Source organism: Lepisma saccharinum, chromosome 3 (genome assembly GCF_977018435.1).
Source record: "Lepisma saccharinum chromosome 3, izLepSacc3.1, whole genome shotgun sequence".
In the NCBI taxonomy this organism is placed as follows: domain Eukaryota; kingdom Metazoa; phylum Arthropoda; class Insecta; order Zygentoma; family Lepismatidae; genus Lepisma; species Lepisma saccharinum.
Window position 1 is genome coordinate 101583813 of NC_139231.1, and position 12449 is coordinate 101596261.

The 12449-nt window shown below is 41.5% G+C and overlaps 1 protein-coding gene across 1 annotated transcript; it reads right to left on the minus strand.

Moving 5' to 3' along the window:
* Positions 1 to 1457: 1457 nt before the first annotated feature.
* Positions 1458 to 4133, minus strand: LOC145985924 (uncharacterized). The gene is made up of 2 exons (XM_083120064.1): positions 4087 to 4133; positions 1458 to 2345 (listed from the first exon to the last, which is right to left on the minus strand). Exons 1-2 carry the CDS (start codon positions 4096 to 4098, stop codon positions 1521 to 1523), a joined length of 837 nt encoding a protein of 278 aa, XP_082976190.1. The 5' UTR covers positions 4099 to 4133; the 3' UTR covers positions 1458 to 1520.
* Positions 4134 to 12449: the final 8316 nt, after the last annotated feature.

Here is a 12449-nt window from a genome sequence, read left to right on the forward strand (position 1 = left end):
TTACAATTCTTGGATATTAGAATGCAATATCACCATAAGTGAATGCAAATGTAACAAGTAAGCTTCACATTAACTTATTTCCAAAAACAGAATTTAAATTTTTAGTAGTTTAGATTGGGTCAAAAAATATGATTTTAATGCCACGAACAATTCTAGCACTCTTTCAACAGTAGGGGAAAGTAATAGTCACCTTACACTTTACCTCATATTCATTTCTTCCATCCTTTAAGAGCTGGATATTTTATTGGAAGATCATTGATGAATTTACACTTTCGCTTCTTTATGTCATAAAAGTAAATATGACTTAATAATCAAAATTCTCACTACGCGTTTCTGTATCGCGTATGCATGACTCGAAAATGAACTGGCCGACCTCTGTGGCAGAGTGGTTAGCACACAACGCCAGAGATCCCGGGTTCGAATCCCAGCCTGGGCATGGGTGTTCTTTGCGAGCGTTTCTTCATCAAAATCATCATATCATCCTTCATCCTCATATTTGCGATTAGCCAAAAGTGGCAGAAAAGCGAATTAAAATAAACCATATTAGTCAATCAAAAAGGAACTGCTCAAATTACATGTGTTTCATAAGTCTCAGATTGTAAAGCAACGAGTTAGAATAATACATACTAATGACTAGGGTTGTGCGGGACAGAAATTTTTTTGGTCAGGACGGGTATTTTTGTTAAATCCCGATGTTCGGGACGGGAAATTTTCAGAAACGGGCAATGATAAAAAATTACCGACTCTGTGGAAATCGTGAATTTTACGTCATTTCCCCCCTTTTTCTATTTCTGAAATAAAAGCTAACAATTTCCGAGAAGTGTCAAGACACTTACAATGCAGAAAACATCAAGAATTAACCACTTTTTAAAACGACCATTTGAAAGTTCCGAACTGCTCGGGATCCCGAAATGTCTGGAAATAATTTCCCGAAGTCGGGATCGGGATTTGGAATTTTTTTACCGACTTTTCTGGATCCCGCACACCCCTACTAATGACTCGGTTTGAAAAGTGATCATGTTGAGCTCCCAGATGTTAGGTGAGCATTGCTCTAATATTTAACGTAGCCCAAGTGATATGAATATCATTATGTGTGGAATCATTCTCTATGCAGAACATTTGCTACGGTCGATGCTATACTCTTTCTAAAAAAGGAGGACATTTACAGATTTTTAAAAAATCCGCCCGGACGCCGGACAGACACCTAAAAAGGAGGACATGTCCGGATAAAAGAGGACGTCTGGTCACCCTAGCGTTGCCTAACTCTACGGCGGTTGTAGAAGTTGCCATTGAGAATTTGCTGCTAATATCTACTTATTGCCGTAGAGTTACGCAACACACATAACGCCTTGGAGGGGAGTGAGAATTTCAGGATCTATGTGTCCCATTGTTATTGCCTGGTTTTAGTATTTGCCTGGTATTTTAGTGGCTGTACAATTAAAATAACAACTCATGTATGGAAAAAAAATATAATTTATTCACTCCGCTGTTTATTCAAATGCTTGTTTCGGTTGTCGAGTTTAGTCCACGCGGTAAGAGACGGCGTGTCCTGGAGTGTTGACGATGGTGGTGAGCAGAGCGCTGCGGGCGGCTGGAACTGCAACTGGAGCGGCGACTGCGGCAGCATGGTACTGAACTGGAGCGGCGACTGCGGCAGCGTGGTACTGAACTGGAGCACCGACCAAGACTCCTGGAGAACGCTTGCCTCTGGCGTGAGCCACGGCGGTCAGGTGGGCGGAGCGGGCTGCGACGACCTCTGGAGTGTCATGGACGGCGACCGGGCCCACTGGGACGGCGTTGGAGACAGCACGGAATCCACCGTGGCCGGCGGTGTAATCGACGCGGATTTCCTGGCCGACGGGGTTGATGTAGGCGTAGCTTCCGGCGACGTTACCGTAGGCGTCCCTCACGGCGTGGTGGGCCTGGAAGGGTTCGGTGTGTCCGTATCTGGCCTGGCCGAGTTCGTCCTGGGCGTGGTACTGGCTCTTGGCGACGGCAGGAACTGCTGGAGCGGCGACGACGGCTGGAGCGGCGACGGCGGCTGGGGCGGCGTATGCCACTGGAGCGTGGGCGGCGACTGCAGCTGGAGCGGCATATGCCACTGGAGCGTGGGCGGCGACTGCAGCTGGGGCGGCATATGCCACTGGAGCATGGGCAGCAACTGAGGCTTGAGCGGCGTACGCCACTGGAGCGTGGGCGGCAACGGAGGCTGGAGCGGCATATGCCACTGGAGCGTGGGCAGCGACAGATCCTGGAAGGATGGCCGTGGCTGCGGGAACAGCTGCGGAGTAGCCGATGACGCCTGGCTCGGCTAGGGCACAGGCCACTATAGCGGATAAGACAACCTGCAATGGAAAGCACCAGATTACACGATAACTTGCAATGGCAAGCACCGGAGTACACGATTAATTAAAGAATGTACGCAGACAATAACCAGAACTTGGACTACACGTGTTAAGATTCGTACCAGTGAAATGAGCTTAGACTAGAAATCGAAACCGGTACTACTTGATAGCAAGGCGAAAGCCTTAATGAATATTTAATATTTTACGTCACATTTCTGGCTCTCTAAGCTAATCGCGACAAGGATGACGAATGATTGAGTTTGAGTAAGTGAGTGAGTTTTTACTTTAAGTCTACTTTATGCACAGTAAGGATAATCGGGACTGGACCTACTGTATAAAATGGAATCTGAACCACCATGTGCCTCCACCGGGTATCGAACGCAGGGTCCCTTGATTGCAAGACGCCGCCGTTACAACTACGCCACCAAGAGGCCGATGAATGATTACTAGATGAAATTGACGAAGGGACACAAAGGAAATACTCATATTTTAGAGTACATATTTTATGAAATGTTATAACAACCCAATACTCGAACAGAGATCTATCGGCCACAGTGACTGCGAGAAACTTAATCAAAGCACCGTGTCTCTGACATGCAAGAAGCTTCTATTCTTGTTATGAAAGACAGAAAATACAAACGCCGTTGATAGAAAACGCATGAATAGCGTGGACAAGTGTGATTTCATACTTTCGGGGTGCTTCCCTATTGAAGAATGTTATCATTTTAAATAGAAAATGTAGTCTAGTGATACCTCATTCGATAAGTCTCTTAATTACAAACATATTGTAAAGGATAATAATATGAGCTGTTGTTTTTTTTTAATATGTTTTAATGTGTTTTCTTTCAAGAGAAGTTTGTAATTAAAAATTCTATCAAATAAATTGTCATTTTTCATTTATACCTCTAAAGAATATGTATAAGATCTCGCTGTACTCTTTAGTTCTTGACCCTTGGAACATGGCCACAAAGGAAATTAAACTCATTCTTCATTGTAAGACATTATGTTGACGACTGTAATGTATTTCTTTCTCAACCATTCTAGCTTAACTGTGACTATGGACAGTGGACTGTTGACCAATGACTTATCTGGGATCTCTAGCTTGAATGTCGATTTTACCATCTGGGTCAATGAGGAAGTTTGAGCTTTCGCAAAATTCAGATTAGTGCACAGACTGGACGAAGTAATGTTGATATCTCTTAGAATATATACCTTATGAGATGTTATGAGTGTTCGAAGGGGTGGGGGCTGGAACCGCGGGGGGTGTTACCGACTGTTAAGAAAACGTTCATAAAGCATCACCCAGATAGGATAATTTGCATAAGCATCTCCCCGCCTACTGCACTGTCTCCTTGTTGAACAACACAAGTATCACCCCACCTCTTCGAAAACTCAACCAAGCATTACTCCAGATTTCGAACCAAGGAATTTCGGAACTGTCCTTGACAAGTGAGGCAATGTCTTGAATTAGCCACCTACGAAATGAAAAGTTTGTTTTTTGTTTCTATTTTTGTTATTTTACACCCCTCTTGGGTTAATCGCGACGATGAGAAAATTACAACCATGCTTTGACCACGGTTCGAACGTGGAATCTCTGGCTTCGCAGCACGTGAAACTGAGCACTGAGGTCGGCGAAAAATTGTTTCGAAGTGACTTGAATGGGACATGCAAACCTGGACGCTGATTCGAACCAGGGACCTTTTTGGATAGAAGAGTTGAGGCTGAAATTCACGATACTCACCAGAACCTTCATTGTGGATTGGTTAATTCCGTGCTTCGGGAACTCGAAGCTGTGCGAGGGGCTTGGCCTTTATATACTGCCGTTTAAGAGACTCGGGAGACGGTTCAATTTCAAGGTGAATCGCCCGCGGGTCCCCTCCCCTGTAAACTTCCCGGTGCTCATACGTGTTAGAGCCACGCCCGAGAGACCGGGAAGGGGCAAGGTCGAGACGAAGGTCACGCATGGTCCGTTAGGAAAGACAAGCAGGGTTGCAGGATGCAACTTTCGTTTGTATTCTTCCCGTTTTACGATGGATATGAATGCTGACAAGATGAACGCTCGCAAAGGAACACCTATAGCCAAGCCGTGACTCGAACCCGGAACTTTCGGTGCGGAATACCGACGCGATCGCCTACCGGAGGATAGAAGCAACGGACTGGATTTCAGTGGCTGGTCATACTCGAAGGCACGCACGCACTCACTTGCGTCGATATAGTCAAAGAGAAACAGTAGGGAACACACTTGACGACCTATGACTGCATTCCTTTTTATCTGGTCTCCGTGACGAAGTTGTGAGCGCAACGCACTACGAAGTCATACAGTGGCGGCGGCAAGATTAATCATCTAGAGGTGCTAAAGGAATGCGAAATAAAATTTAATGGGGTGCGAAAGGAAGGAAGGGAACAAAATTAGCAACTATGCGAAATTAAATTCAAATATATACATGTGGAGCATTCCATATGAAAGTGCTCTGAACCTCAAGTATTAAAATTAAATGCAATGTTGTAACTTTATCCTATCTTGTGAGTGAACAATGTAAAATTGTCTTTTGAATAAAAATTCAAGTATTATATTTATTTATTAACGCCTTGTTACATAATTAAGTTAGAAAGTAGAAGATATTTTACATATTATTATTATTATTATTTATTTGTTCATCACAGGATACATTTCCCAATTATGTTGAACATAATACACTGTGAATAAATAACAAGAAAGAAGAGAAAAAAATAATACATGAAAGTATGGGCGTCTATGTACACAATATTTACATCAATTTATGAACTTATTGTTGTGATTATCTTTTTTTTTTAGCACACTACGTGAGTCTGTGAACATGTCGAAGTCTACAGTTTTTAATAGTTTATTCACCGTGTCCTGCATGCGCACTGCAGGTGAAAACCTATGCGTGTTGACCCTTGACCTTTCCGTGTAGAATAATTTTCTGTTTCTTGCACTGTGTCGGTCTACATTTAATCGTTTATTTAAACTTTTTGATTTACTTACGTTTTCTAATGTGTCCCACCCGTGACACCAAAAAACAATTAATTTCTCCTTTAACTGTTACATTTACCCCTCAACTACACTAGAATATTCATAGGTCAATTACCTTCTCGCATATATATGGAGCATTTCATTGTCATCGGTGGGACAGACGAAACACTGCCTCTTAAATTAATAAGAAATTTATTTTAATTTCTGTGAATTGCCAAATGATTAAAAATAAATTATTTAAGACAAAGAGAGAAGGTAACTGACCTTTGAATATTCTAGTGGAGTTGATGGGGAAATGTAACAGTTAAAGAAGAAATTAGTTGCTTTTTGGCCTCACAGATGGGACACAATAGAATATACGTATGTGTGTGTCCCTATATATATATTTCAGGGCGAAATTTCATTCCCCACCCCCTTAGCATCCCTAGATGATTAATCCTGGCGATATCTTATTCTTGACCTCTCTGCAAAACTGTTCTTCGGCACGAAAGCATGCAGGCAAAGTCGGTTCATGTCCGCGGCTGACAAGATAATCCAGTCCAAATTCTGAGCAAACATTCACTTATGGTCAATTTGAACTTCGACCACTATTGGTATCGTTTTATTTTAAAAGAAAAGTGAAGAAAATAATTGAAGTTATCAATATCACAGTTAAGTATTTCCGGTGAATAGAAGGGAAGATAATCACTATCAAATGGTCCTGGAATACTAACAAATATTGTACTTTGGGTCATTGGAACTTTGAACCTTGAGACCTTTTCGCTGCAGATACTCGAAAACAACACTATGTTTGATTTTTTTTAAATTGTAACTTTAACTTTAAATAGTGTGGTTTACTATTTAACAATCTTAAAATAGTAAATATTTGTTGTGTACTTGTTCTACAATGAGTTTACATCCATATTGTGAAAGAAAACAATAGAAAACTGTTCATTTCCCTAATATTGTAGAACGCTATGCTATAATAATATTTTTTTAAAAGAATCTTTATTATGAACGACATGGAAATATCTACGAAATAACTTTAAGTAGACAACAAAACTGAAACAGAAAAATATGACCTGTTGTAGAGAAGAATTGCAACTCCCGCGTAGCCGAGTGGATACCATTCTCGCCTTTGTCGCAAGCGACAATCTGCTCGATTCTCTACGAGAACTCCAAAATTTCTGTGTTGATTCGCTATCATGAGGACAACTGAGGAGCTACTTGGAAAGAAGTAGCGAAAGTCGGCCTTGATCGACTCGAGTTATTTTATGCAGCTGCTCTTCCATGGTGAAATTGATGAAGGGACACTCACAAAGAACACCCATGTACAGGCCAAGATTCAAACCTGGGACCCCTGGCGTCGTGGAGCTCTGTGTTAACCACTCTGCCACAGAGGTCGGAGCGAACGTCGGTCTTGAAAGTCAGGTGGAACAGAGACGAAGGCAGTACATGCGCTGACCACGCGTCACTCAACGAAAATACCCATGGCTTGTCATTTCTCTAAGTTGAGCACAGGCCACGAGGTTAAAGTAAAACGATTATCCCTAATTTCATCTTCCAGTTATTTGCTCTCTTTCTGCTTCCCTTCTATATTTCTCTTTCCCTTTTCTTCTTATTTCAATTCTTTCTTTCTCCGTGTATTGATTCTTTCTCTTCTCTTGGTTTTCTTTGTCTATCTCCCTTTCTCTTCATTTCGCTTCTTTCTTTCTCTTCTTTCGTTTCGCTTCTTTGATTGCATCCCATTCCATCTAATTCCGTTTCGCTGCCAATCAAATCTGACAGCTGTCCACCCCTTTAGTCGAAATGGGATATCCCGTTTCACCTAATCACATTTCGCCTAAACCGATTGGAATGGAAATATTGCAAATGAGAGAAATATTGACGGTGATGAACGTAAACACCATACAATTCGCAACATGTGCCGATGCTAATTACGAAGCCAAATAGTCATATGTTGCTCCTAAAAAGGAACTTTGTCACACAATCCAGCAGCTGGGGGCTTTTGTTGCATTTTCTATAAGTTATAAGAAAATATGACTCCTTTTCTTAGTCTATCTTTTAGTAGGCAGAGACGATCCTTAACACGTTTCCACTTCAATCTCTGACGTTTAGCCGGATTGCCGACTACAAGTAGATTCATCGATGCTTCATTTTCTGCTTGTTCTTGTTTTATCTAACCTAACCTAACTTAACCTAACCAGGTGTGTGACATCAAGGAGAGATAAGGATGAATTAACAAAACAGAGCACGTTTCTCCCTTTTGAGAGACCATAAATTTTCTCTCTGAAATATTTATCTTTCAACCAGTTTAGGCAAAATGAGACTTGGCGAAAGGGTATATCCCGTTTCGCCTAAAATGGCAGCCAGGTTTTAAATTACATATTATGCTGATAAGCAATTAGGCAAAAGGGGATTAGGCGAAATGGGACTACATGGCTTCTTTATTCCTTTTCTCTTTTCTTCTTATTTGTCTCTGTATCTGACTTATTTTTCTTCATTGTTTTCGTTAACTACAGATTCCTTCATATATATATATATCTTCTCTTCTCCACCTTCTTTCATCATTTATTTCTTCTGATGACACGTAAACATTACGTCACTAATCCCACAGGACACAACTGCCTGATTTGAAAATTATTTGTGCCCCTCACCTCACAAAACTTTCTGTAGGTGACCATTGGAGGGAGGAATATATTTTGGCTGGGAATGGGGAGAAGAGTGTAGCTAACGATTTAGAACCCGCTCAGTCCTCTGACGTCATCAGTGTTTGTAGTGCATTGTAGTTCTAGGTGGCGCAGAGGAGACTGCGCTACGCCACTGAGTATGAACTAAAGAGAGATACATTTATAAGTTTTTGTAAGGAACAAAGTAAACATGTCGCGCTGAACAGTGGTGACATTTCTTCTTCTTCTTCTATTGTACTGATGCAAGAAAGAACTAAACACTATAACCACACACAAAATTTGCCTAAAAACTCCGAGAAGAAATGTGCCTGTAACGAAATGTTTGCACAAGCTGCAAGGAAAGAATTTTATAGCGAAGCTACAACTACTACAAATGTACTGTACCTTTACTACAACAAACTTGAAAATAACTTATGTCTGACTAGTGGCGGCGATTACATTCTAAAATCGGGGGGGGCAAGGTGCCAGAACTGGGGGGGGGGGGCAAAGACAGTTTATTTCCCTTTCTAGGTAAGAATTAGCATAGTGCGGGGGCAAAATTGGCGAAAAGTGGGGGTCAACTGCTCCCGCTCCCCGCCACTGTGTCTGACATAAGATACTACACAAATGCTCTACTGGAATGGAAAATAGTAATGCACATTTATATTGCACTCCTGTTTTGAAGTCATTACTGTCGCAGACGACTTTTGCATTCATAGACTTCAGTTTTTGCAAGATCAGGAAACAACTTTTGAGAATTCCCTCCTGGGTGTAGTTAGCATTGAAACCAGACGACTTCCATCAATCGGCGATTGTCAAGCTCTGAATTCTTTAACAAAGCAGTAGTAGTATGTGACTAAAGGATAGTTGTTGTGCCCTAACATGTTCTACAGGGCAGGGTGTTCATAAAGTCTAGAAGCAATGTAAAAAAAAAAAAACTCGTTTTAGTAAAATATACAGCATCTCTACAAAACATGTTCGACATGTCCACCACCATTTTCCGCACACTTCTGTTTCACCATGTTTCCCTGGATTTGGGGCGCAACATTTCTGGTTTCGAAGACGCACAGGCTACGTTCGCAAAGATGTTTCAGGTTTCTGATTTTCACCGCATGCACCAGCGACGAAGTCTAAGTTACGTCGGGACTCGGGTGACCGTGGATCCTATTGCATATTGTGGGGGTACAGTAACTAGAACGAAAAGAAAATGAAAATCTCATTGGTTCCAGACTTAATGAACACCCTATTATAAAACCACTTGACACGGTCGTGCCAGAGTGAACCATATGATATTATTAATAGTCATAAGAATATATTTATCTCAATACAAATTGAGAATGAGCAAATGAGACTATATTGTGGTATACGCGTGAAACCTCCCAGGGCACGGGAAAACATTAAGATTTGCAGTAAATAGACAGAAAAACACAGAACTTACGTTTTAACATATGAATTCAGAATCTATTTATCTTGATTATGCAATTTAAAAAGAACCAAAGTTGTACATCATAACGAACTCACAAAAAGAAATCACAGTCACAGCACAATCTCTCTCTCATACACTTCCATTAATCTCGTAACTTCCAGCACAAGATTCATATCTATCAGGCGGGATGGTGTACTTCAACAGGCCGTTCATACGTCCGGGAAGGACATGTCACACTAAACATAAAGGGTGAATGGACAATTTACAGCTGTAGAGCAATTGATTATGTGTCGGAAATTTAAGTTCGAGTACCAGACTGACGTCGCTGGTTTGTGTTTTACCTCAAGTTACGCATGAATTTGCATATCTATGTATGTTCATCGTATTTAATGATTTTGATCCGGAGAAAACACTTCGAACGTTTTATCCAGAGGTATTCGGGGTCTCGACTTATTGGGCAGTATCAGTCTGCTCGCAGCATACTGGATGTGTTGTAGTAGTTCTTCGACAGAAAAGGTAAAGGAAAAATAAAATGAATGTCAGTGGCATCTGTGAAATTGTCCCGCGTGCACGGTTGAAAAGGTACAGATTTTTCAGGGCTCGTAGAGTAGAACCGGGACTTTAATTATTCTCCTTGTTGTGCTGCACATCAGTGGCGTATTCTGGAAATTTGACTTAGTTTACCGCAACAATTGTTATTTATTGTATACGCTCCATCCAGATTAATTAGATGCAGGTATGATGCAAGTAAAATAAAAAGACAAATCCGACAACTAACTTCAAATTTTCCGGCAATTTTTCTGTTTGCAGAGGGTGAACTGACACTGCAGGCTGCTTATTTTTAAATAGCCACTCGCTTCGGCTCTTTCGCTCTCACTGCATACAATCAGGGAGGAAACCCGCTCGTGAAAAGGGTGCGATGGAGAATGATCAGTGGCGTACATAAATCAGTGTTTAAGTTCTTTAAATCATTTACTAAATTCTGGTTTAGATGCTTGTTTTAATACCTTAATCAAACCCCGAAAAATGACATTGCATTTATGCTTAGAAAACAAAACCTAACAAGCCTAATCTAATAACGAAGGCACTCCTCTGTGTAATGAATGAGTTAGGCTAAAAAATGTGAGGCAACGAACTGTGAAAAGGTTCAAGGTCAAGATTACAGAATTTGATGACTCTATGCCAAGAAAAATGTTCGAACGTCAATCAAACACACATGATCCTGCATATTGAGGTCAGCTGAAGCAAGGTTGTCAGTAATACATTTTTTCGGAAGGGGTAAAAAGGTACCTTACACATATACGATTCCCTCCAAACTGGTCGGTGGTGTATCTGACTGCCACGCAAGAGACCCGGGTTCGACTCACTGTGTGGGAGATTTCAGGTGGGAATTTTTCCGACAATTCTCCTAATAACGCGGCTCTTGGTTCACCGAGACTCCCATAACCTCAGGGCAACCTTGTTGGGTGAATACAGCCGGAGCATGGTGACAATCACATCACGCCCACTTTCACACCGCCCGTTTGATCGCGAGATCGTTTTTTTTCTTCTCCGGCTGCTCGGCTAAGTAGCAATGCATTGGAGGTAATAAGTCTCTACACACGATCCAAAATCGGTCGACTCTCGGACGCGCGTTAAAAACATCCGATTTTCTTTGCTACAAGATCTTGAGAGACGGCCGGGTGTTATCACGGAAGAAACGTACGCGGACCATTGTGGGGAATGGACAGTGGCGGTGTGGAGCCGGTGGGTGGGCATGATTTAGTTGCCAACGATTTGGTTGGCCACATTCTCAAGTTGCCGAGCTCATCAGTGGCGGACTGATTATTACAGCGCCCTACGACGCCAAGGGTTGCGGGTTCGAATCCTGGCCTGCAATAACAAGTTTTATGATATTTTATAGTTGTAGGTGTTGCAACTTGAACTAAACGATGTCAGTTTCCAGGAGGGGTCAACGGACAGGTTGAAACTGCACTGATAGCTTACACTAATAGCCGAACCACTATGTGCCTCCACCGGGTATCGAACCAGGGACCCTTTGATTAGAATTGTGACTATACAGGTTTACGTGCAAAAATTTCATGGAAATAAGGCGTCGCCTTCTTTAGTGTATCAGAAGGTGGTGGATGATCTGTGTTATAATAAGTTGAGTGGTTATAAATGCATGGCAAAGATGATAATTTGTCTTTGGTGCCAGGGATATTTTGGTGTATTGAAGGGAAGGATTGCTCATCTCCCAGTCCACCTGTTACTTCACACTCAGTATAAGATCCTGTTAAGGGTTAGCACTGACAATCTATAGATATCTTTAACATGAGTCACTCAGGCAATAGGGTGTGTATGTAACACTCGAGGTTCTGATAAAGTAATTCCTGTGTAGGTAAGTTTAACAAATAATTTCCGACAATGCTACATTCGTATTAGCTCAGTTACAATGTTATCTCTTTTCTTCCCCATTAATCTTCCGTGTTGAATTAGTTGTGACTGTCTTTTCACGCGAGAAGACAAGAAACTGCTCGATAAAGGAAGTTCTTGGTGAGAGTCAACAGTCAAGGTGAAGCAATACCAGTTTGCTGCTAAGAAAAGCGTAAAGTCATCATGTCTGGATCCACTCAGTAGCAGTGTTGCCAGTATAGTATATAGATTTTTTCTTGGTATTTTTCGCATTTGATAGCGCTTTAGGTTAATCGCAACGATTAGGATGAATGGTGACATGAAACCGTTCTTCCCCGGTTACATGGAACAACTATTCGCAAAAGTGGCTTCACTTTTCGTGGCCCATAAGCCAGGGGCGTAACGAGATTCGTGGGGGCCCCGGGACAGACTACTCAAGTGGGCCCCTCCAGTTAGTGCTATAATAGGGGCTGGTTCTACGAATACAAAAAAAAATGTGTAAATTTATCATATGGAGTGGTAAAGAAGTATAATTCTCTTGATTATTATTAAAGATGAGTTTATTTGTTTTTGACAAATGCTATATAATAATAATAAGAGCATGAACAAAGTAACTAATAAAATATATGCTGTGAAATACA